Source organism: Triticum urartu, chromosome 1 (assembly GCF_003073215.2).
Source record: "Triticum urartu cultivar G1812 chromosome 1, Tu2.1, whole genome shotgun sequence".
In the NCBI taxonomy this organism is placed as follows: domain Eukaryota; kingdom Viridiplantae; phylum Streptophyta; class Magnoliopsida; order Poales; family Poaceae; genus Triticum; species Triticum urartu.
Genome location: NC_053022.1, coordinates 485,850,578 through 485,871,628, shown reverse-complemented (window position 1 = coordinate 485,871,628; position 21,051 = coordinate 485,850,578). Strand labels below are relative to the sequence as shown.

The window sequence follows — 21,051 nt, the reverse complement described above, 5'->3', positions numbered from 1 at the left end:
GGCACGGACACCGGGCGGACACGATTTGAGTTTGGGTCGGCGCGTTGCGTCACTTTTGTCCGCGCCAACCCAAAAAGACGCGGGCGGACGAAATGGGTCATCTCATTGAAGTTGCTCTTGTAAAAGTGAACAGAGGGAGTAGTAAAATCTGGAACAGGAGTTCAAACACATCTTCCCTCTGTCGTCTTCTGTGCTTCAACCGGAGAAGGCTGGATGGGACTCGACCTTTTGGCTAAAGCTGTCAGAGCCGCCTGGACCGAGTCCATGTGCACCAACCAAAACCCCCTTCCTCCTTTCCCCACCGTCTTCGCTCACGGGCAGAAGCACAAACAGCGTCACCGACTCCTCCAGAAGCAAAATGCCCCTCCTGCTCCGACGCCTCGCCGGCGCCATCACCGGCGCGGCCCCCCTCCGCCGCGCCCTCTGCACGGCGGCCCCGCGCCCTCCCTGGGCCATGGTGAACAGCCAGGCCGCGCTGGACGCGTCAGGGGCGCCGTCGCGGGGCGCGCGCGCGCTCGTCGACCTCGACACCACCCCCTGCGTCTCCCGCCTCTCCGTCCCCGCTCGCCTCGTCGACCCCCACGGCGACATGGGTCCCCTCGTGGGCATCGTCCGCAGCGCCAGCCGCGACGGTCTCCTCCTCCTCGACTTCGTCGACGCCCGCCCCCGCCCCCGCCCCATATGGCCACACGAACTCGCCGCGGACCGCGGCGGCGTGGAACCGGACGCCAAGCTCTTCATCTGCAACCCACTCAGCGGCCAGCTGGTCCGCCTCCCGGCCCCCGGCATGGATGTCCCCAAGATGAGCACCTCCTTCGGCCTGCTCACACAATCCCAAGGCTCCCACGGCCCGCCTGATAGGTACGCCGTCGCTCAGCTCAGCAAAAGCAGTCGCGGGGGAGGGGAGTGCCGCAGGGTCGTGCGCCGGTTTCTGTCCGAGACAGGGGAGTGGGACGAGCGGCCGCTGGTCGGGGTGGCCGAGATGGACACTGCGCGGAGCATGCTGATCAACCATGAGGTGCTGGCGTTCGGCGACCGGCTGTGGTGGGTGGACGTGGCCTGGGGCGCCTGCTCCGTCGACCCCTTCAGCGACTGGCCGGAGCGCCGCTTCGCCGAGCTGCCGCGCTGCAGCGTGCTGCCTGCTTCCGATTCCCCGTTGCTTCCGACGCTGAGCAGGTACCGGCACATGGGGGTCAGCGACGGGAAGCTGCGCTACGTCCAAGTGTCCAACAGAGACGACAGGTCCAGCGTGATCCTTTCCTTCTCGCTGGATGACGAGACCTACAGCTGGGCGCTGGATCATTCAGCTCAAATTACAGATCGGCGCGACCGCTGCCATGTTCAGATTGCTGCCATAGATCCATTCAAAGCCAACCTTGTGTACCTCCAGCATGGTGGCACTGTCATTGCCATGGACCTGGCTAACAAAAAGGAGATCTGGAGGAGTTCCCTTCCACAAGAAATCTTCTTTGAAAATTTGCTCCGCGGTAGTTCTCTTGTTCCGTGCGCGCTCCCAACATGGCTTGCCACAAGCCAGATCCCCTCTTCTGCAGGTACATATAAGCTTCATACACTTGATACCGAATCATCCAATCCAAAGTTTACTGTCCTATAATTGTTAGATTGCTCAGGATTTAGTTTGTTAATTTGCACAAATTGCGTTTGTATTGAAGATTCTGAAGGATTTGACGATATCTCACACACTGTGGTTTAATAATTGCACATACACTTATACTTTTCTGAATTATAAATTGGCCATTGTTACCAGTGTTTTTAACCTTTTTAGGATATCAGAGGTGGAATTTGGCATCGCCAGAGAATCTGATGTATTTTATTGATTGCATTGGTCATGAGATTGTCTATCATGTAAAAAATGGTTTTGCCGATCTAATTGATGTCAGCATATAGACATGCAATTGTCCTGTTGAATGACTAAATGTTGTTCCAATTCAAGTCCTGATGCAACGATGAAACATATACTGCTCTTGTTGCTCTGTGTCATTTTTATTTAAGTTCTTGTATCTATTAATTGAAGGAACCATTTCAACAAGCAACAAGGCCGATTGCAAAAAGAAGACTTTGGCAGACATGCTGGTTCGCGTAGACAGCTAACCTATCTCCGGTACACTCTCTTAAGTAACTCTTTCTTGTTTGGGTACCCTTCTTGATTCGTTTGATATCTTGTCATATCTTGTTCCTTCTTGTCGCATGATTCTGCATTTCTCCTACACTGCCCATAAAATGTGTTACTTGCACAAGCAACAAAGTTTTGGTAATGTTTCGAAATCACTATGTTTAATAATTATACTCCACCATTGTTATCCTTAGATCCAACTTGTCAGGATTGTATGCACAAACTGTGGCTAATTACAGGACAGGGCACTTCCTTTCCTACAATCATGCTGCACTTTTAGATGAACAAAATTTTGATGCTTGAATATGTTGGGACTAGCTAGTCAATGAACCGGTAGCACGGCGACTGTTTTGGCTTCTACTTCTTCTTGACTCTTATAATCGCCGGTACTGTCTATAGTGCTGGACTGCTACACAGAGTAGTATTACCTTGTCTGAACTACTTCATTATCCGGTCTGACTTATCCCAGACATAAAATTAGGACAAGGCTAAAATATGGCTGCCTTTTCACCATGATAAATATGTCTTTCACTAGTCGATGTCCTGAAATGTTATCAACAAATCATGACTGAACTGAAGCATGGTGCTTGCTATTTCTTACCAAATTACCATACTGTATAAGTGTATATTGACCTATGACCAAATTTGCAATGCTATCTAGTAGTCCTTCAACAGAAGTGTTCCCCAAGTATGTCAAGTTGGGCTTATTTTTTGGGCTGATGCAATTCTCTTTGAAAAGGACGGATGTTCTTAAATATTTCGGACAAGTGTAGGTGCACACCTATCAGAAATCCAACGATACTTGCGAGTTGCAAGGGATCATGCTTTTGTTCTTTGTAAAATGTTAATGCCCTGAAGTGTTTAGTTCTGACATGTTTCGCTTTGTATTCATCAAATCTGAGATATACTTGATTGCATATTTGCATGCTGATGATGATAAATCTATGAATTCTCTTTATGTTGCTAGATGTTTCTGCATAACTAAAAAACGGACCTCTCACTGGCATATATGTTAATTTGAAATAGGTTATCAGGTATGTGTTGTAGAGCATACCATTTTCGTCGAAAAATCGGTCATATCCAATGTAAACCAGAATTCATGTTAGAACTATTGTAGAATGCGTGTATTTTAGATTGAATAACTGAAATATTCATTAGAAATAATGGATCCAAAGTTGATGCTATTATATTGATGGTGATGATTTTGTAGGAGAAACAGTCGGTGATCTACCTAGTGTGAAAATTGTGTTAATAAGTCTTGATGCAGAGATAAACTACAAACAACCTAAGAACTACAAAGCTGGCAAACTAGCTTGCAGTCTGCAGATAGCATCTCATTTTTTGTAATTGCTCTAAAGCAGTATTAACTGGAATCTGTTTGTGCTGTTGTGTACTTCTGACTCATGTTTATGTTTACGTGTGTTTATATTGAGCCCAAGAAGAAATTAAAGGAACAAAAATCTTTTGTTTATGTCAGGTGTTCTCTCCATGCCAGTATTTTGATGTCTCTAGAATGTAAAAAATTTCAGAATCATGACAAAGACTCGACTGAGACTCATGTTTATATTTTGGTTTGCAGGTTACTCCAAATTGTCAGATCAGAGTTATTTTGGAGGATTAGGAAACTAATGGTGGTACTTTACTGAAATCTCATTTTGGGGGGAATTCCTTGAGAAGTTTGGGTATATTAGGATTTGCTGATGCACTTCCTCAATCACAGTTTGGGCAAAAAACTGTGGCGAGAAGTTTGTCATATTTTGGCTTTACTTGTGCGCTGTTGAATTCAGTACAATGGTTGTTCCCTTCGTCAATTCGACATGTAACAGAAGTCAAGATAACATGACGCAACGTGCCCTCTTAACTTCGAATGAATTAATTTCTTTTGGAAGTTAGTAGAATTCTGGATCATTATGCCTAGACTGATCTGGAATTTGAAATCTTGTTTTAACTTGAGAATGCTTACTTTGAACTGAATGAATGGGCGGGGCTTGTAAGCTTAAACCAATGTGCTCTGGCATTGTTATGGAATGATGATTGGAGTCTGGGGATAAGCTTCACCCTGGGCATTGGCATGTACCTCAATTGGTATTTTGGAGTGGTTTAAATATGTTGTGAACTGTGGCTGTTCTTGGAGTGTGCATGCCAGTTTTTTTCCTTTTCAGTTAGAATGCCTTGAGGACGAGCTGCAGAGATGGTACATGTCGACTGTACATGCTTTAGGATGAAAATCCTGCTTTAACATTCCGATTTTGTTTTCTACAGAATCGCAGTTTGGTGAATTGATTTTCCAATATGTTCAACTAGAGATTCTGATGATCCGCAAGTCAAAACTCTTGGTGTTTTTTTTCTTTCCTTTTTATACTTGCCCAACCGAAAAATCATAGAGTGGGCGATGACGGAGTAATTCACTTTCTAGGCTACGCAGGACGGATAAAATCCGCATGTAAATATGGCTTGTATGTGTGGACTTGGGGTGTTTTCCCCTTTCTTCTTTAATGAATGATATGTACACTCGTGCGTATTCGAGAAAAAAAATAGCAGTGAGCAAACTCCTTTTTCTCCTGGCCTAGAAATTTTTGGTGGTAAATGATGAGGGTGCCTAGTGTCGATAGAAAGTCATACGTTTGTATCCTGGTGACATGTATTACCGTATTTTCCGTATATGCGTCGGCCAGGGGACCCCTACTTGAGCGACCGACCTAGCAAGGTTTTGCTATCCCACATTTGTCGAGAGGAACACGTATTCAACGTGGCGAACCTAATCGACTCAGAGAAGAAGAAAATGAAAGGCGCATCATGGCAAAATTGACTTAGAGAAGAATGGATTTAGAGAAGAATGAAAGAAAAGGCTCATATGGGAAGTAACCATGCACATCTTGGATCCCACCAACACATACGTGGATTGCGAGACTATCTCCGCCCTTAGCCCGAGGGCACTACTCACGTGTCGCAATCGCCATGAACATAAGAGACATTGTACAATGGTCTTTAAGCTGAAGTTAAAAACTATTCTTACAATCTCGTGAATTATGGTGGAATCTTGGTGCACCAGGGTTAGCCTAATGGTGAGTAATTATGGAGATGAAGGATAATGTGGCGGCGGTTGTGGAGGAGTGGGTGACGAATGGATCTCGACCTTGTTGTCTGTGAACTTGCTCGTGCATTTCTCCCCTGAATATCGCTAGTGCTCTCGATTACGGCTGGGGACGGGGGCTGTTACCAATCCGGAGGCTTGAACCTAGGTAAAATCACTATGTCATCTTTATCGCCGACGAGATTCCTTCCGATACCACCCTTCTCTGTACAATAGTTCACGACTACATATAGCTCGTAAGATCAGCGGAGAATTATTCATCAACACAAAAGGGTGTCTACTATCTTATCCTAGAGCCTAGACATTTGAATAATTGTCCTAAAAAATTATTTCCAAGATTTTTTATGAGGTTTTCATCCACATTTAGTTTGGTTGGTTTCTATTCCAATTTTTAGTTTGAAAAAACTTATCTAGGAGTTGGGGTTGATATATTTACCGGTGGTCATGAATAGGATAAGAAAGGTTGGGTTAAAATTTGGACCTTGATATCCTCCACACATTCGGGTGGGGAGAGCATCGCCCACACGTGTGGTACCAGCGATCAACCCACCGAACAAGTTGTTCGGTACCAGCAATCAACCCACCGAACAAGTTGTTCGGTAGGGAAACACCATAGCCCAAACGCTCTACCCATCAGCCCCTAGAGGCCTTTTCCCTGTAAAAATAAAGCCCAGTAAAAGAAAAGCCCAGATTTATACTACACTTGCCATTGTCCACAAAAATAAAAAAAACTGGGCTTTATTAGTCACAACAAAATCTGGGCTTTATAAAAATAATTTTTTTCATATTTTACCATGGCAAAAAAAACTACATTTGCTATTGTCTAGAAAAAGTAAATTTGCCGTGGCAGAAAAAAATAGAAAGTAGAAATTTGCCATTAGCGTTTAAAAATAAAAATGTCGTGTATGTTATAGTAAAAATGTCATTGCAATACAGGAAGATTAGCCATGCCGGGAAATGAAGGTAAATATGTCGTGGGATTTTTTTGCCACGGATGAAAAACAAATGAAATTTGATATGGTTCAGAAAAAGTGAAAAAATGCCATGTTGTCTGAACTACATTTGTCTGATCCATAAAACTAAAAAGTGCCAGGCGCACAGAGAAAAGAGGTATTTTTGCCTTGTTGCGAAGAAATAAGCTCACCATGGTGTAAGAAGAAGATATAAAGAAAGTGTCATAAGCTCATGGCAAAACAGGAGTAGTAATTGCCATGGCAATTTTGTAGTCTATGAAAAATTGGGTGAAGATTGCCATGGTCCATTAAAGAAAAAGTTTGCCATAGCCCATAATACAACCAATTTTTTTTTACCATGGTCCATCAAGTGAAAATTGGCCATGGTATAAGAAGAAAAAAGTTTGCCATTATCCCAAGAAAAATCGCCATGTTCCATAACATGAAATTGCCGTGGTGCATACAGCAATTTTGACATCATCTTGAAAAAACAAAACTTGCCATGGGCATAGTGAATTTGCCGTGGGACATCTAGTGAATTTGCCACGGAAAATTCACTAACAATGTTTTGACATCATTGAGAAAGAAGAAACTTGCCATGGGAATTAATGTGAATTTGCCATGGGGCATCTAATTAATTTGCCATGGCAAAAATTGAAAAAAAAGTTTGACATCATCTTGAAAAAACAAAAAACTTGCCATGGGCATTAAAGTGAATTTGTCGTGGGACATCTAGTGAATTTGCCATGGCAAATCACTGAAAATAGTTTGACATCATCTTGAAAAAACAAAAAACTTGCCATGGGCATTAAAGTGAATTTGCAGTGGGACATCTAGTGAATTTGCCATGGCAAATCACTAACAAGTTTTTGACATCATCGAGAAAAAATAAACTTGCCATGGGCATTAAAGTGAATTTGCCGTGGGCATTAAAGTGAACTTGCCATGGGTATCAAAGTGAATTTTTCATGGCAAATCACTAACAAATTTTTATATTTAAATGTATAACGGAAAATGCATATTTCTGTTTTTAGTTCCACCAACCTAAAATTGATCAAGAGATGCATAATTAAGGAAGATAATTGGTCAAACTTAAAAAATGAAAACCAAAATTAAAGTTTCAGATGTGAAGCTCTAGTCTACATGAAGAAAGTGAAAAGAAACAAGAAACCAAAGGGTCACCTTGTATATAAACAAACCAAGGATCATCATATAAGGGAAATTTTATCAACCATCGATTCTAAAGTTGGAGATGAACCGCATAAAATTCCAGTCGTCAGACCGCGGCGTGCAGCCATACAAAAACATGCTTCCAACCAAACACATAGAGTGAGCAATTTAGGAATGAAACTATAGATTTTTTGGGGGAACAAACCTATGTCTTCTTTATTAGGCCCAAACACATAGATTTATTTTCTCCTGTGGATTAGTGAGGTAAGGAAATCTGAGAGCAGAAATTTGTTGATTATTAGGGAACACAAAAATTAGGCTGGATATTTCTATTTTTCTGAAAATTTCGAGCCTGATCCTTCTTTTTCTGTTTAACCAGTCAGTTGTTAGTTGTTAACCCATCATTTACTTTTAGTAAATAATAGATAGATATGTTTATCTGTTCTTTTATTACGTGATAGGTTTGCACAAGATACCTGGGTATTTTGTCGCAAAATGTCCAAACTTATCTATTTAAGGAACACATTTGTGCACAAAAAAATTTGTCCTCTAGATATGCAGGTGGTTTTTTTTTTGCGAAAAGCTTTTGATCTATTCATTTTCAATCATAACAGTACAACAAATATCAAATCTAATAAAATTTATGTCCATATCCGTAAACCACCTAGCAACGACTGACTATATCCAATGAAGCGGTCCGAAAGGCGCGCTACCATCATCGCCCCTTCCTCGCCAGAGCTAGGTAAAAGTTGTTGTAGTTGACAGTTGAAAAGTTGTCGTGTTAAGGTCTCGTAAGACCAGTGCACTAGTAGAACAACAACCATCACCGATGAAGAGGAGTAGATCGGAAGTATCCCACCTGAAGACACACGAATATAGACGAACAAAGATGGGATCTGAGCAAATCCAGCAAAAATAATCATAGGTCGAATCCTGCAAGATCTAGCGAAGACACACCTCCACAAACCCTCTGACGACGTTGAACGAAGCACCAAGACAAGGGCTATGTGAGGAGAACTTTTTTTTTTCATATTCAGCCTTCAGGGAGCCGCTGCCGTCTTGACTTCTTGAGTTATACACAAACCCTAACAGAATTCCAAAAATAATAATCTAAATATGGAGTGCTCCCGTCGACAAGGGTCGAGATCCACCACGCCTCCATGGCCCTAAGGCCATAAGAGACAAGGGCAAATCAGCGATGCCATCGATGGGAGGCAGAAAGCCTAGGCCCATGTTCCATTGGGAGGAGAGGTCTGTGTTCTCTATTTCCACCCTAAGATATGCATGTGTTAAAAAGGTGTAAACCCAATTTTTCTGAATTGTATAAGTAATTACTATTTTTTATCATCAAAACTTTATTCCTCAAACAAGCCATATCGTTTACAATTCGAGGCAAAATAAAGTCAGGGGCATTAGAGTCCCAAGACTCAGATAAGCTAACTCTAATACAATGTTTTGCTAGACTATCAGCAACAAGATGATATAAACCGAACCTCGATAGCGAGATTCGATATGTTGTTGCGGCCCGATCTTTCACGACACTCCACCACTAGTAGTAGCAACCTCTCGCCCGCGCACGCGATGTACACGAAGTAGAGGGTTTGAACCTTGCGGCCCAGCACGAGAAAACCAATCTCAACGAAGGTACTCACGCTCAAAACAATTTCCACGAAAAGAAATCGCAACACAGAGGTTTTTTAAAGATCCCTCCAAAACTTGATACGGGTGTCTACCCTGAAAAACACATCGTGTCTATTTCATATAAAAATAACTTGATTTTTACAGCAACACACTATGGCTTTATATAGCAGCCAGAACATCTATCCTGACTTGGAAAGCAAGCTCCCTGACTAAAACTCACGGAAAACAAAGAAAGGAAACCTGGATCGGACGCCATATTTAAATAATACTAAAAGATTATATGCTTTATATTCTAGCAATATAATCCTTACAAAAGATTGACCTGGACTCTTTTGAACTTGTGCGTAGACATCTAACTCCTCTGTTGGTGGACCCCATCCAATATCACATAAGTTTAAACAGTCACGTATCTTCATGATTGGTTTGTTAAAGGGTAGACCACCCTTCTTCTTGCGTGGACGAAATAAGAAAATAATTCGAGCCCTTGTTCTGGAGAATCGTGCAAAGAAATCAACAAATATATTTGTTGTTTTATCTCTGACCAACGTACGTAACCTGCATGCATATCTATCAATCCTTGGCTGGTCTCTTTCCTCCAAAAGATAAAAACAAACTCCCTTTGTACTATACGTGCAAGTACTAGTCTGTTTTAGCATGAAGACAATGATGCATCTGGTCAGCTCCAGGCTTGCTCCTCTAGTTTGCTCGTGTGTACTTTCCTGATTGACCAATGCAATCGTTGTTTGTCTCAACTTGTTCTGATCATTGCACGATGTTGCATGCCTGACGTAACGGCGACTAGCTCATCGACGTCTTCGTATTTCTGCCGTAGACAGGTTGAAACATGTACATCGCCCACTGTAATTTCTAATGATGCAGCAACAACTTGATCCCGACCATTAGCTTGTGCGTCGTCATTGTAATCGGTACACTTACAACCGGTTGTATCACAAGATTTGCTTCCCTACAACAATGAATATAATCAACACTTGAAAACTCCAACGCCAAGAGAGGAGCATTTGTAATGACCGGCTGTCCCGACCCAATATCCCTTCGGATTCGGAATTGCACCCAAGGTGCTCCTATTGTCCGATTCGATGACAACTTTAGTGTAGATGATGTTAGCCGCTGGATTCGAAATGCATAACCAATGTTTCAGCATAAAATGACGCGTCAATATTGATTTTAACATATCCTGCATTTGATTTCTTTCACACATGCTCAGATTTTCGGATATGCTGGTTCGGTGTATAACCAATGTTTCAGCATAAAAAACAGTCTACATGATTATATACAAGGCATACATATATCTACTGTAATATCATTCGTCATGATAAAATGAAACTTTTCATGTGAAATTCGGAAATAATTTCTAGTTAATAGCTGCATGGCGGGGATTTGTAGCTTAACCACGGATGATATACCCCCCAAAAAATCACGGATAGTATCAATTCAATAACACCATTGCAACTTTTTTATTTACTTCCGTGTTTTAATGATGCTATATATGGCATATTTTCTTTGTTTTTTGAATCAAGAGCGACGTGGTTATTACCGCCGGCCGGACGACATTACCCCTACATGTTGCCTATATAAGCCAGCCCAATAATCCTACATCTACGTAAACAAGCCAGCCTGCCGCGCTCCTCTTGGCTCCACCTTCGCTCCGATCCTCGGCGTAGTCGACGAGCTGGTGCTCAATTTCAATGGCAATGGCGCCCGTAGCACTTGCACTCTGCTTGTGTACCGCCGTCCTCCTCTCCACTCCACCACCCGCGCATTCGTACACCGGCGACCCATCCACCGCTCCCGGTCCGAGCCCCGCAGCGGCAGAGCCGACGTCGTCCTCGAAGTACAAGACGTACATCATCCTGCTCAAGCCTCGAGCGGACGCCCAGGTCATGGACGACGAAGCGCGAGAGGGCTGGTACCGGTCCTTCCTCCCCGACGACGTGACCGCCCACGGCGAGCCGCGGCTCGTCAGCTCGTACAAGACCATCTTCCATGGATTCGCCGCCTTGCTGACGGAGGAGGAGCTGGACGCCGCGTCCAGGAAACCCGGCTTCGGGCGCTGGTTCCCGGACGAGATGATGTACCCCACGACGACCCGCACGCCGGAGTTCCTCGGCCTGAGTAAGGACGCCGGCTTGTGGCCCAAATCTAGCTACGGCAAAGGGATCATCATTGGGGTGATCGACTCCGGCATTGAGTCGCGCCATCCCTCGTTCGACGACGCCGGCATGTCGCCGCCGCCCGCCAGGTGGAAGGGCACGTGCAAGGGCATGGTCAGGCCCGTCCGGTGCAACAACAAGCTCATCGGCGTCAGGTCCTTCGTGGACTTCAACCCTGACGACGAGACCGGCCACGGCACGCACGTGGCGTCGATTGCGGCGGGCAACTTCGTCGCCAATGCCTCGTCATCACACGGACAGGCTGCCGGGACGGCCGCCGGGATCGCTCCCGGTGCACACTTGGCCATGTACAAGGCCTGCAGACCCACTGGGTGCCTCCGTTCGAACGTAGTCCACGCGATTGACACGGCGGTGGGCGACGGGGTCGATGTGATCAACATCTCCCTCGTCCGTGAGTCGGGAGTACCGCTCGACAAGGATGTTGTGGCCATTGGCGCATTCCGCGCTGTGGCCAAGGGCGTCGTCTTCGTGACTTCTGCTGGCAACGACGGCCCCGACTCGTCTACTGTCAACAACGACACGCCGTGGGAGATCACGGTGGGCGCTGGGTCGGTGGACCGGAAGCTCGCCGCCGGCCTTTTGCTGGAGTCAGGCGACCTGGTCGAAGGAGAGGCACTGGTACAGGCGCCCAACTCGACCGCTTACCGACCCCTCCACTACCCCGGCGAGGGGTGCAGGAAGGTGAGCGTTGAGCGCACGAGGGGCCACATCGTGATATGCGATGATGCCAGGGTTAAGGTTGACGTTCAGGCCCGCATCATCAAAAATCTCTACAACAATGGCGCGGCTCATGTCGTGCTGATCGGTCAGGAGAAAGCCGGTTTCACCTTGGGCTTCAGGGAGTACGGTTCCTCCGTCGTGCAGGAGCCCGCCGCCGTCGGCCACAAGCTCAAGGACTACAGCCAGTACCCGGATTCCGCGGCGCAGATGTTCTTCAAGGGCACGCAGCTCGGCATCCGCCAGTCGCCCACGGTCGCCTACTTCTCCAGCCGAGGCCCGAGCCGCGGCAACCCGCGCATCGTGAAGCCCGACATCCTGGCGCCGGGTCTCAACATCCTCGCCGCTGCCACAGAGAGTCCAGACCGGGGGCCTTTCAGATTCATGTCCGGGACGTCGATGGCGGTGCCGCACATCAGCGGCGTGGTCGCCCTTCTCAAGGGCGTGCACCCGGACTGGTCGCCGATGGCCATCAGGTCCGCCATAATGACCACGGCCGATGAGTTGGACAACGACGGCAAGCCGATCATGAACGAGAAGCATGAGCCGGCGAGCGCATTTGCTGTAGGCGCGGGGCACGTCAACCCCACGCGGGCCGTCGACCCGGGGCTAGTCTATGACTTGGAGGTCAGAGACTACGCCGGGTACGTTTGCCATCATTTTGCCAGGGCCAGGCTCGACGACGACGACGATGACGACTACGCCGTGCAAGACATCCTCCAGGACCTGAACTTGAATTGCAGGAACGTGCCCCGTCTGTCGGATGTCGACCTCAACTACCCGAGCATCGTGGTGCCGGCGAACAAGAAGGTGCGGCGGACGCTGACGAATGTGGGGCCGGCGGAGCAGTACACGGGCAGGTTGTCCATGGCCCATGGCGTGGGGGTGGATTTCTCGCCCAAGTCGTTGTCCTTCTCGCGGCCCGGGGAGAAGCTCACCTTCCAAGTAAGCCATCATGGGTCCGAGGTCGCAGAAGGATTCTTGATCTGGGAGTCGAATACGCACACGGTCCAAAGCCCACTCGTCGTCGTGCGTTCGTGAGCGGAAGTTAGACATATCTGAACACAAGAGATGTGCTACTCCACTGTACTACTCCTATTACTAGAAGAACGCTCATGCGTTGCAACGGGGCCACGTTAACTTAAAGAGTTCAATATTACGACATTGGCGACTTTTTTTACCATCAAATCCTCACACACACACACTCCCTCCCTCTTCCTCACTCTCTCTCCCCCTCTCCCTCTCTCTAACACACACACATATCCATCTTATTAGGTACGGGACCATAATCCATCTATTTTACACACACACGCTAGTGCATAACAATATGGATTATGTGTATTATATTTGCCACCAGAACTGAGGGAATTAATTTCATGTAAATCGGCCAGCCACAGCTCCAAGAATACGTGGAGGAGGTGGCCCGGGTCAGCGTCGGCGTCGTCCGGCGCGGGCCACGGGCCCGCTTCCAAGTGCACGTGCAATGCACGTCTTCACAAATATTACAACCAGATGTGAGAAATCACATACTAACACGATGTTGCAATCAATTTGTAATTAAAGAAGCCAAAAGTCTTTTTTCTTAAATAAGAATTCCTTATGCTGGAGTTTAAACAAACCCCACAATAGCCCTACTTATCACCTAATTAAGCAGATGCATGACTTATGAAGCGGATAAGAAATCATGTTAACTTGGAACTAAAATTCCAACAAAAGAGTGAGGAATAAACCTTTTTATCATTGCTCTGAAGTCTGAACCTCCCCCTATTTGTTAGTGAAATGTGAGTATGCTTGGAAGATAATAATTTCTTATGCAACATATGCTTTTACATCTGAAAGAGCTACAAAATATGTTGACCTACCTACGTGCACTTCCTAAATCAAGCGGATAAAATTATTTCTATCGGCAATATAAAATAGTAAACATTAGAAAGAAAGGGACAATGTCCACTAACCATGCAAATATTCTGACCATGGGATATTTAGGCTGGCGTATATGGGAAATCAAAGCTAAAAATGACTCGATGAGTTAGGGATACATCAATAAATATTGTAAAAAGTGATAAAAACAAATCTGCAGCAACTCGCGACCCCACGAACTCGTATTCGCAATGAGCAAGTTAGTGAGGCCACCACGGTAGGCTAGTACCAAGGGACAAGGGCAACAACCGCCTTCCCATCCAACCTACTGATTCTGCTGGCGCTACTTTCATCCTAAGCCCATGAGTACCGTTATTGTATTGCCACGTACGGAGAAACTATGAACTGAAATTTTCATCCAAATCATGAAAAATGTTAATGTTCCTCTCCTCTCCCATCCCTCGTGTGAACATACCCAATTCGTGGTTGGCTCGCTACATTCAGCGTAGCTCTGATGTGCACTGCCCTCGCTCTTGATTAGTTGCCGCAGTGCCACGCATCTACGCCAACAAGCTGGGGAAACAAATGCAAATGTTACACCGAGTCAAAATCAACCATCCCACAATCGTAACAATAGAAAAGATAATAACCAAAATTTAACAGAAGAACTATTGCTTGGCTCCCAGATCCATCTCGATAGCCCTTGATCTGGCTGCTGAGCTTCTCCTAGCCGCCTCAACATCACGTCATTACCAAACATGTAGTGGATGCCTAGTGGGACAAGGATTAAGAAATAACATGAGGTGAAAAATGCGATGGCTGTCAATTCCATAAGACGATCCAAGTAATTTGACAAAACAGATCAGGAGCATCTTGTATAATCTCAAAAAAGCAACTAAAAATATGAGAAATGAAGTGATGAAAATCAGCCCCTGCTCTCATTTATGCTCGCTTTTGTAATGGGAGGTAAGGAATGGGGATACCGGGAGAAGAAAGGATCACATGGACGGCAAGCCTCCACCACCGGCAAGTGGGGTTGCTTCACATCCAATCTCCACGGCTGCCGCCTCCATGGGGACGAACTCCCATGTTCACAACCGGGCTCCCAATCGGCCGCTGCCTCGCCGACCTTGACGACGAAGTAGTCCCTCCCTTCGATCCCATTCGCAACGGAGGCAACACCCATCCCAGCGGACGGGTCCGCGGTGAGATCCCTACTGGATTGTGGTCACGCCTCCCCAAACCTCACCGCGGGACACATGAGAGGGCGCCGTTGCCATGGTCAGGCTTGGATGGGGAAAGGAGGCGACATAGCAGCAATGGCGCCTTCGCCGGGATTGGTGGCGACGGCGGCGGCGAGCGAGCGGGAGGACGGCGGCGGCGAGAGAGTAGGAGGGTGGTGGCGGCAGTCCATCGGCCGCCGTGACGTGAGAGGAGGATGGGGATGGGGTCGCGATCTGGACGTATGGAGCGGTCGAGAGGAGGGGAAGCAGGCGGCTGGGTTTTTCCATCATGCGGGGTTTGGGGAGGTCAAACGAGAGAGTTTTTTTCGTGCGGGAGGCAGAGCAACGAGGGCGGATGTAGGGAGACGGGACGCGGTCGGTTGGCAGGAAAAGGAAAGCTACGCAAAATCACATCAATATAAGAAAATATCCCATCAATACTTGATTGATTGCGATTTATTTTTTATATGGTAATTAATCTGATCATCAATACTTGATTGATTGTGATTTATTTTTTATATGGTAACTAATCTGATGGGTTTATGTGGGTGGTGAAGCGAAAAGGAAAGCTACACATTTTTTTAGTCAGTAGAGATGATTGATGATAAGAAAGGGAAAATCACATCAATATAAGAAAATATCCCATCAATACTTGATTGATTGCGATTTATTTTTTATACGGTAACTAATCCGATCATCAATAATTGATTGCGATTTATTTTTTATATGGTAACTAATCTAATGGGTTTATGTGGGTGGTGAAGCGAAAAGGAAAGCTACGCATTTTTTAGGCAGTAGAGACGATTGATGATAAAAAAGGGAAAATCACATCAATATAAGGAAATATCCCATCAATACTTGATTGATTGCGATTTATTTTTTATATGGTAACTAATCTGATCATCAATACTTGATTGATTGCGATTTTTTTATGGTAACTAATCCGATGGGTTTATGTGGGTGGTGAAGCGAAAAGACAGGTGGGAGGAAGACGAAATAAAACCAGCGAAATAAAAACCAGCGAAAAATAACCGGCGGACTATTCGTAGATTTTTTTGATTCGTCTGTCTTGGTGCGACGGGATGTTAGGGCCTGGAGTGCGTGGGGGCGGGCGGGGGACTCGGCTTGAGGTTTTTTTTTGGTTCTATGCGGCTTAGCGTGAGACGGGAGGTTGGGCGTGTGCGGGACTCGATCGCGGGGTTTTCCTTGGTTTTTCGCGGCTGAGAGGGAGGTGGGAGGAAGTACCAAAGAAGTACCAAAAAAGACCGGGTGAGGTGGGACGAAAATAAAACCCGAAACGCGACCTACCAACTGAGACATTAGGAGTAGAGACTAGCTTTGCATTGCTTACACGATCGGAATAAAAGAATATGTTATTTACTTATTTTAGAGAAGGTGTTTTGGTGGCTGAAATTTTGAAAAATTCAAAATTTATACATCTCAGTTTCAAAAGGTTCTGAAAAATATGCACGTATACAATGATGTAATGTACTCCTATATGTGTCTAGAATTATGTAATAAAATACCTTCCAATTGCAAACTGCACAAAAATGTCAAAATCGTAGACTTTGGGAATGAACAGTTCAAGTGCTGAAAAGTTATAGATTTATTTTTTCTTCTACGTACGTACATTATATCTCTGGGCATATGTGTATTTAGAAAAATGAAATGTAAAATCATGAATTATGAATTTTTCCAAAATTCGGCCTCCATTTAGCATTTTCGCTTACATCGCCCATCTATGCAGCATGTCCGTACTGTCCTTAACTACGTGAGATTTCTGATGGGTCTAGGAGTTTGCAAAGATCAGGAAATGTTTTTTTAAGGAAAGATCAGGAAATGTGAATCCATTTCCAGTATATATTCGAACCATGCACGGTTTTCTTGCGATAAGAATTTGTATTACTCAAACTGTTCTAAATCACGCAGTCCCGAGTGGAGCCAAACAACTGTTTGGCCCTCAATATGTCTAAACTTAGCCATGTAATCACTACAATTGTTCTTGCTTCTGCTTATATGAGTATTTCTTTCAGCTTTTTTAAGATGTAAAATCTCATTGATTAAGGAAGCTAAAGATGAAAACTGCACATCCATGGGTAAAGGTTAGTCGAATGACAAGCGGAAAGTTAGGTGGTATAGGATGATATTAGTGAAAACTGCACATCCATGGGTAAGGGTTAGTTGAATGACAAGTGGGAAGTTAAGGATAATCATAACTGATACACAATACTCCCTGCGCTGGCAATCATCTTAGGGAACACAATGTCCGAGTTCTGGCCATTGCAGAAATTCCTGAAATTCAGAACACCGGGGTGGAATGGCTATTGCATGCTATAAATGGCCTTCCGGAAAGAGAAAGAGCCATGTTGCTCATGGTTGTATATATTGAGATGCTGGTGGGGCATATTTGTTGTGAGATGGTCCATGATAAAATCCCATCAACCGTCAAAGTCTCATGTACTCCATCCATTTCTTGATATAAGACGTTTTGACAGTTTAAATTGAACTGTCAAAAGTCATATATTTAGGAACGGAAGGAGTAGGTTCCTATGCAGCTATCCTACATGGATATTGTTAGAGGCAAAGGCACTATAATGCATCTTCCTATTATGCCAAGGCGACGAGATCGGCCTATGCCTTGCTCTGTTGAAAATCTTCCCTGGGTAGCTCTACTCATAGCTAGGGTGGGCAAAACTAAACATAGACGGATCCTTTGATACATCTTCTGGGAGTGCTGGGGCTGGCATGTTGCTTCACAATCATGATGGTGAAATCTTGTTTAGCTCCGGAAGATTTATACACGTTTACTCCTCGATCGGCCCTTGAAGCAGAAGCAACAACCTGCATGAAAGGCATGGCATCTTCCCTACAATGGTGTAGCAGCAGCACCCCGGCCCGATGATTGTTGAATCAGACTGTGTTGAGTTGGTGAAAATGTTAAGCAACGAGGAAAGGAAATGATTAGCTTTAGCTTCCTTAAACAGTGAGATTTTACATGTCAAAGCTGAAAGAGATACTCATATAAGCAGAAGCCAGAATTATTTTTTTTGAAATCCAGAACAATTGTAGTGATTACATGGCTAAGTTTGGACGTATTGAGCGCCGAACTGTTGTGTGGCTCCCTCCGGACTGCGTGAATTAGAACAGCTGTCTCGTGCAGATGGTAACATAACTACTTGAGTAATACAAATTTCTTATCGCAAAAAAACCGTGCATGGTTCGAACATATACTCCTAGACTCATCTGAAATCTCACCTAATTAGGACAGTACGGACATGCTGCATAGATAGGCAATGCAAGCGGAAATGCTAAATAGAGGCTGAATTTTTAAAAATTCATAATTTTGCATTTCATTTTTTTAAGCACACATATGCCCAGAAATATAATGTGCATACATTAAAATGAGAGCTAGACATGAAAAAACAAATTACGACTTTGCAGCACTTGAAATGTTTATTCTCCCAAAGTCCATAATTTTGATATTTTTGTGCAGCTTGCAATTGGAAGGTATTTTATCACAAATTTTACACACATATACATTACATCATTGCATACCGAGAAGTGTATTTTTCAGAACTTTATGAAACTGAGAAGTTTAAATTTTCAAAATTTCAGCCACCAATATGCCTTCTCTTAAATAAAATTAATGGATTCTTTTATTCTGATCGTGTAAGCAACGCAAAGCTAAGTAGTAGTGATAGTAGTAGTAGTAGTAGTAGTAGTAGTAGTAGTAGTAGTAGTAGTAGTAGTACAGTGGAGTAGCACATCTCTTATATTCGATCTGTCTAACTTCCGCTCACGAAGGCACGACGAGGAGTGGGCTTTGGACCGTGTGCGTATCCGACTCCCAGATCAAGAAACCTTCTGCAAGCTCCGGCCCCTGATGGCTTACTTGGAAGGTGAGCTTTTCCCCGGGCCGCGAGAAGGACAGTGACTCGGGCGAGAAATCCAAGCCAACGTCATGGGCCACGATCTTGCGTGTGTGCAACCTGGGTGTGTACTCCCCCGCCGGCCCCACGTTCATAAGCGTCCGCCGCACAGTGGTGTTGGCCGGCACCACGATGCTCGGGTAGTTGAGGTCGACGTCCGACAAACGGGGCACGTTCCTGCAATTCAAGTTCAGGTCCTGGAGGATGTCTTGCACGGCGTAGTCCTTGTCATCGTCGTCGAGCTTGGCGAAAAGATGGCAAATGTACCCGGCGTAGTCTCTGACCTCCAGGTCATAGACCAACCCCGGGTCGACGCCCGCGTGGCGTTGACGTGACCCGCGCCTACAGCGAAGGCGCTCGCCGGCTCGTGCTTCTCGTTCATGATCCGGCTGCCCTCGTTGTCCACGTCATCGGCCGTGGTGATTATGGCTGACCTGATGGCCGCCGGCGACCAGTCCGGGTGCACGCTCTTGAGAAGGGCGACGACGCCGCTGATGTGTGGCGCCGCCATCGACGTCCCGGACTTGAATCTGAAAGGCCCCCGGTCTGGGCTCGCCGTGGCGGCGGCGAGGATGTTGAGCCCAGGCGCCAGGATGTCGGGCTTCAAGATGCGTGGGTTGCCGCGGCTCGGGCCTCGGCCGGAGAAGAAGGCGACCGTGGGCGACGGGCCGACCCCGAGCTGCGTGCCCTTGAATAACACCTGTGCCGCGGACTCCAGGTGCTGGCTGTAGTCCTTGAGCTTGCGGCCGACAGCGGCGGGCTCCTGCACCACGGAGGAGCCGTACTCCCTGAAGCCCAAGGAGAAACCGGCTTTCTCCTCAGCGATGAGCAGGACGTGAGCGGCGCCATTGTCGTAGAGATTTTTGATGATGCGGGCCTGGGCGTCAACGTTAACCCCGGCATCATCGCAGATCACGATATGGCCCCTCGTGCGGTCAGCGCTCACCTTCTTGCACAGGTTACCCTCGCCGGGGTAGTGGAGGGGTTGGTAGGCGATCGAGTTGGGGCCCTGCACCAGCGCCTCTCCTTCCACCAGCACGTCGCCCAGCTGCAGCACAAGGTCGGCGGCGAGCCTCCGGTCCACCGAACCGGCGGCCACCGTGATCTCCCATGGCGCGTCGTTCTTGACGGTGGATGGGTCGGGGCCGTCGTTGCCAGCAGACGTCACCAAGACTACGCCCTTGGCCACCGCGCGGAATGCGCCAATGGCCACAACGTCTCTGTGGAGCGGTAGTCCTGGTTTACGGCCGAGGGAGATGTTGATCACATCGACCCCGTCGCTCACCGCCGTGTCAATGGCACGAATTACGTTCGAACGGAGGCACCCACTAGGTCTGCAGGCCTTGTACACGGCCACGTGTGCGCCGGGGGCGATCCCGGCGGCCGTCCCGGCAGCCTGGCCGTGGGACGACGAGGCGTTGGCGACGAAGTTGCCCGCCGCAATCGACGCCACGTGCGTGCCGTGGCCGGTCTCATCGGCAGGGTTGTAGTCCACGAAGGACCTGACGCCAATGAGCTTGTTGTTGCACCGGACGGGCCTGACCATGCCTTTGCACGTGCCCTTCCACCTGGCGGGCGGCGGCGACATGCCGACGTCGTCGAACGAGGGATGGCTCGACTCGATGCCGGAGTCGATCACCCCGATGATGATCCCTTTGCCGTAGCTAGATTTCGGCCACAAGCCGGCGTCCTTGCTCAGGCCGAGGAACTCCGGCGTGCGGGTCGTCGTGGGGTACATCATCTCGTCCGGGAACCAGCGCCCGAAGCCGGGTTTCCTGGACGCTGCCTCCAGCTCCTCCTCCGTCAGCAAGGCGGCGAATCCGTGGAAGATGGTGTTGTACGAGTGGACGAGCCGCGGCTCGCCGTGGGCGGTCACGTCATCGGGGAGGAAGGACCGGTACCAGCCCTGGCGAGCTTCGTCGTCCATGACATGGGCGTCCGCTCGAGGCTTGAGCAGGATGATGTACGTCTTGTACTCGGAGGACGGCGTGGGCTCTGCCGCTGCGGGGGTCGGGCTGGGAGGGGAGGATGGGTGGCCGGTGTAGGATTGGGCGGGTGGTGGAGTGGAGAGGAGGACGGTGGTACACAAGCAGAGTGCAAGTGCTACAGGCGCCATTGCCATTGCCATTGAGCACGAC

The 21,051-nt window shown here is 46.9% G+C and overlaps 2 protein-coding genes and 1 pseudogene across 2 annotated transcripts; 2 read left to right on the top strand and 1 right to left on the bottom strand.

The window, feature by feature from the left end:
- The first annotated feature begins 281 nt into the window (after positions 1 to 281).
- Positions 282 to 4,002, top strand: LOC125536114. The gene is made up of 3 exons (XM_048699255.1): positions 282 to 1,553; positions 2,036 to 2,122; positions 3,714 to 4,002. The coding sequence occupies exons 1-2, from the start codon at positions 359 to 361 to the stop codon at positions 2,110 to 2,112; spliced, it is 1,272 nt and encodes a 423-aa protein (XP_048555212.1). The 5' UTR covers positions 282 to 358; the 3' UTR covers positions 2,113 to 2,122; positions 3,714 to 4,002.
- Positions 4,003 to 11,079: 7,077 nt separating this feature from the next.
- Positions 11,080 to 13,008, top strand: LOC125536104 (subtilisin-like protease). The gene is made up of 2 exons (XM_048699243.1): positions 11,080 to 11,286; positions 11,641 to 13,008. The coding sequence occupies exons 1-2, from the start codon at positions 11,080 to 11,082 to the stop codon at positions 12,940 to 12,942; spliced, it is 1,509 nt and encodes a 502-aa protein (XP_048555200.1). The 3' UTR covers positions 12,943 to 13,008.
- Positions 13,009 to 18,780: 5,772 nt separating this feature from the next.
- On the bottom strand, positions 18,781 to 20,654 carry LOC125536099 (annotated as a pseudogene).
- Between the last annotated feature and the right edge of the window lie 397 nt (positions 20,655 to 21,051).

What these genes read in the sequence shown, in the direction of transcription:
- LOC125536104 (XM_048699243.1), top strand. Translation starts at nt 11,080, where the DNA reads ATGATGTACCCCACGACGACCCGCACGCCGGAGTTCCTCGGCCTGAGT. An exon ending in GCAAGGGCATGGTCAGGCCC is followed by an intron (nt 11,287 to 11,640) that starts GTCCGGTGCAAC and finishes GCTGTGGCCAAG; the next exon opens with GGCGTCGTCTTCGTGACTTC.
- LOC125536114 (XM_048699255.1), top strand. Translation starts at nt 359, where the DNA reads ATGCCCCTCCTGCTCCGACGCCTCGCCGGCGCCATCACCGGCGCGGCC. An exon ending in CCAGATCCCCTCTTCTGCAG is followed by an intron (nt 1,554 to 2,035) that starts GTACATATAAGC and finishes TATTAATTGAAG; the next exon opens with GAACCATTTCAACAAGCAAC.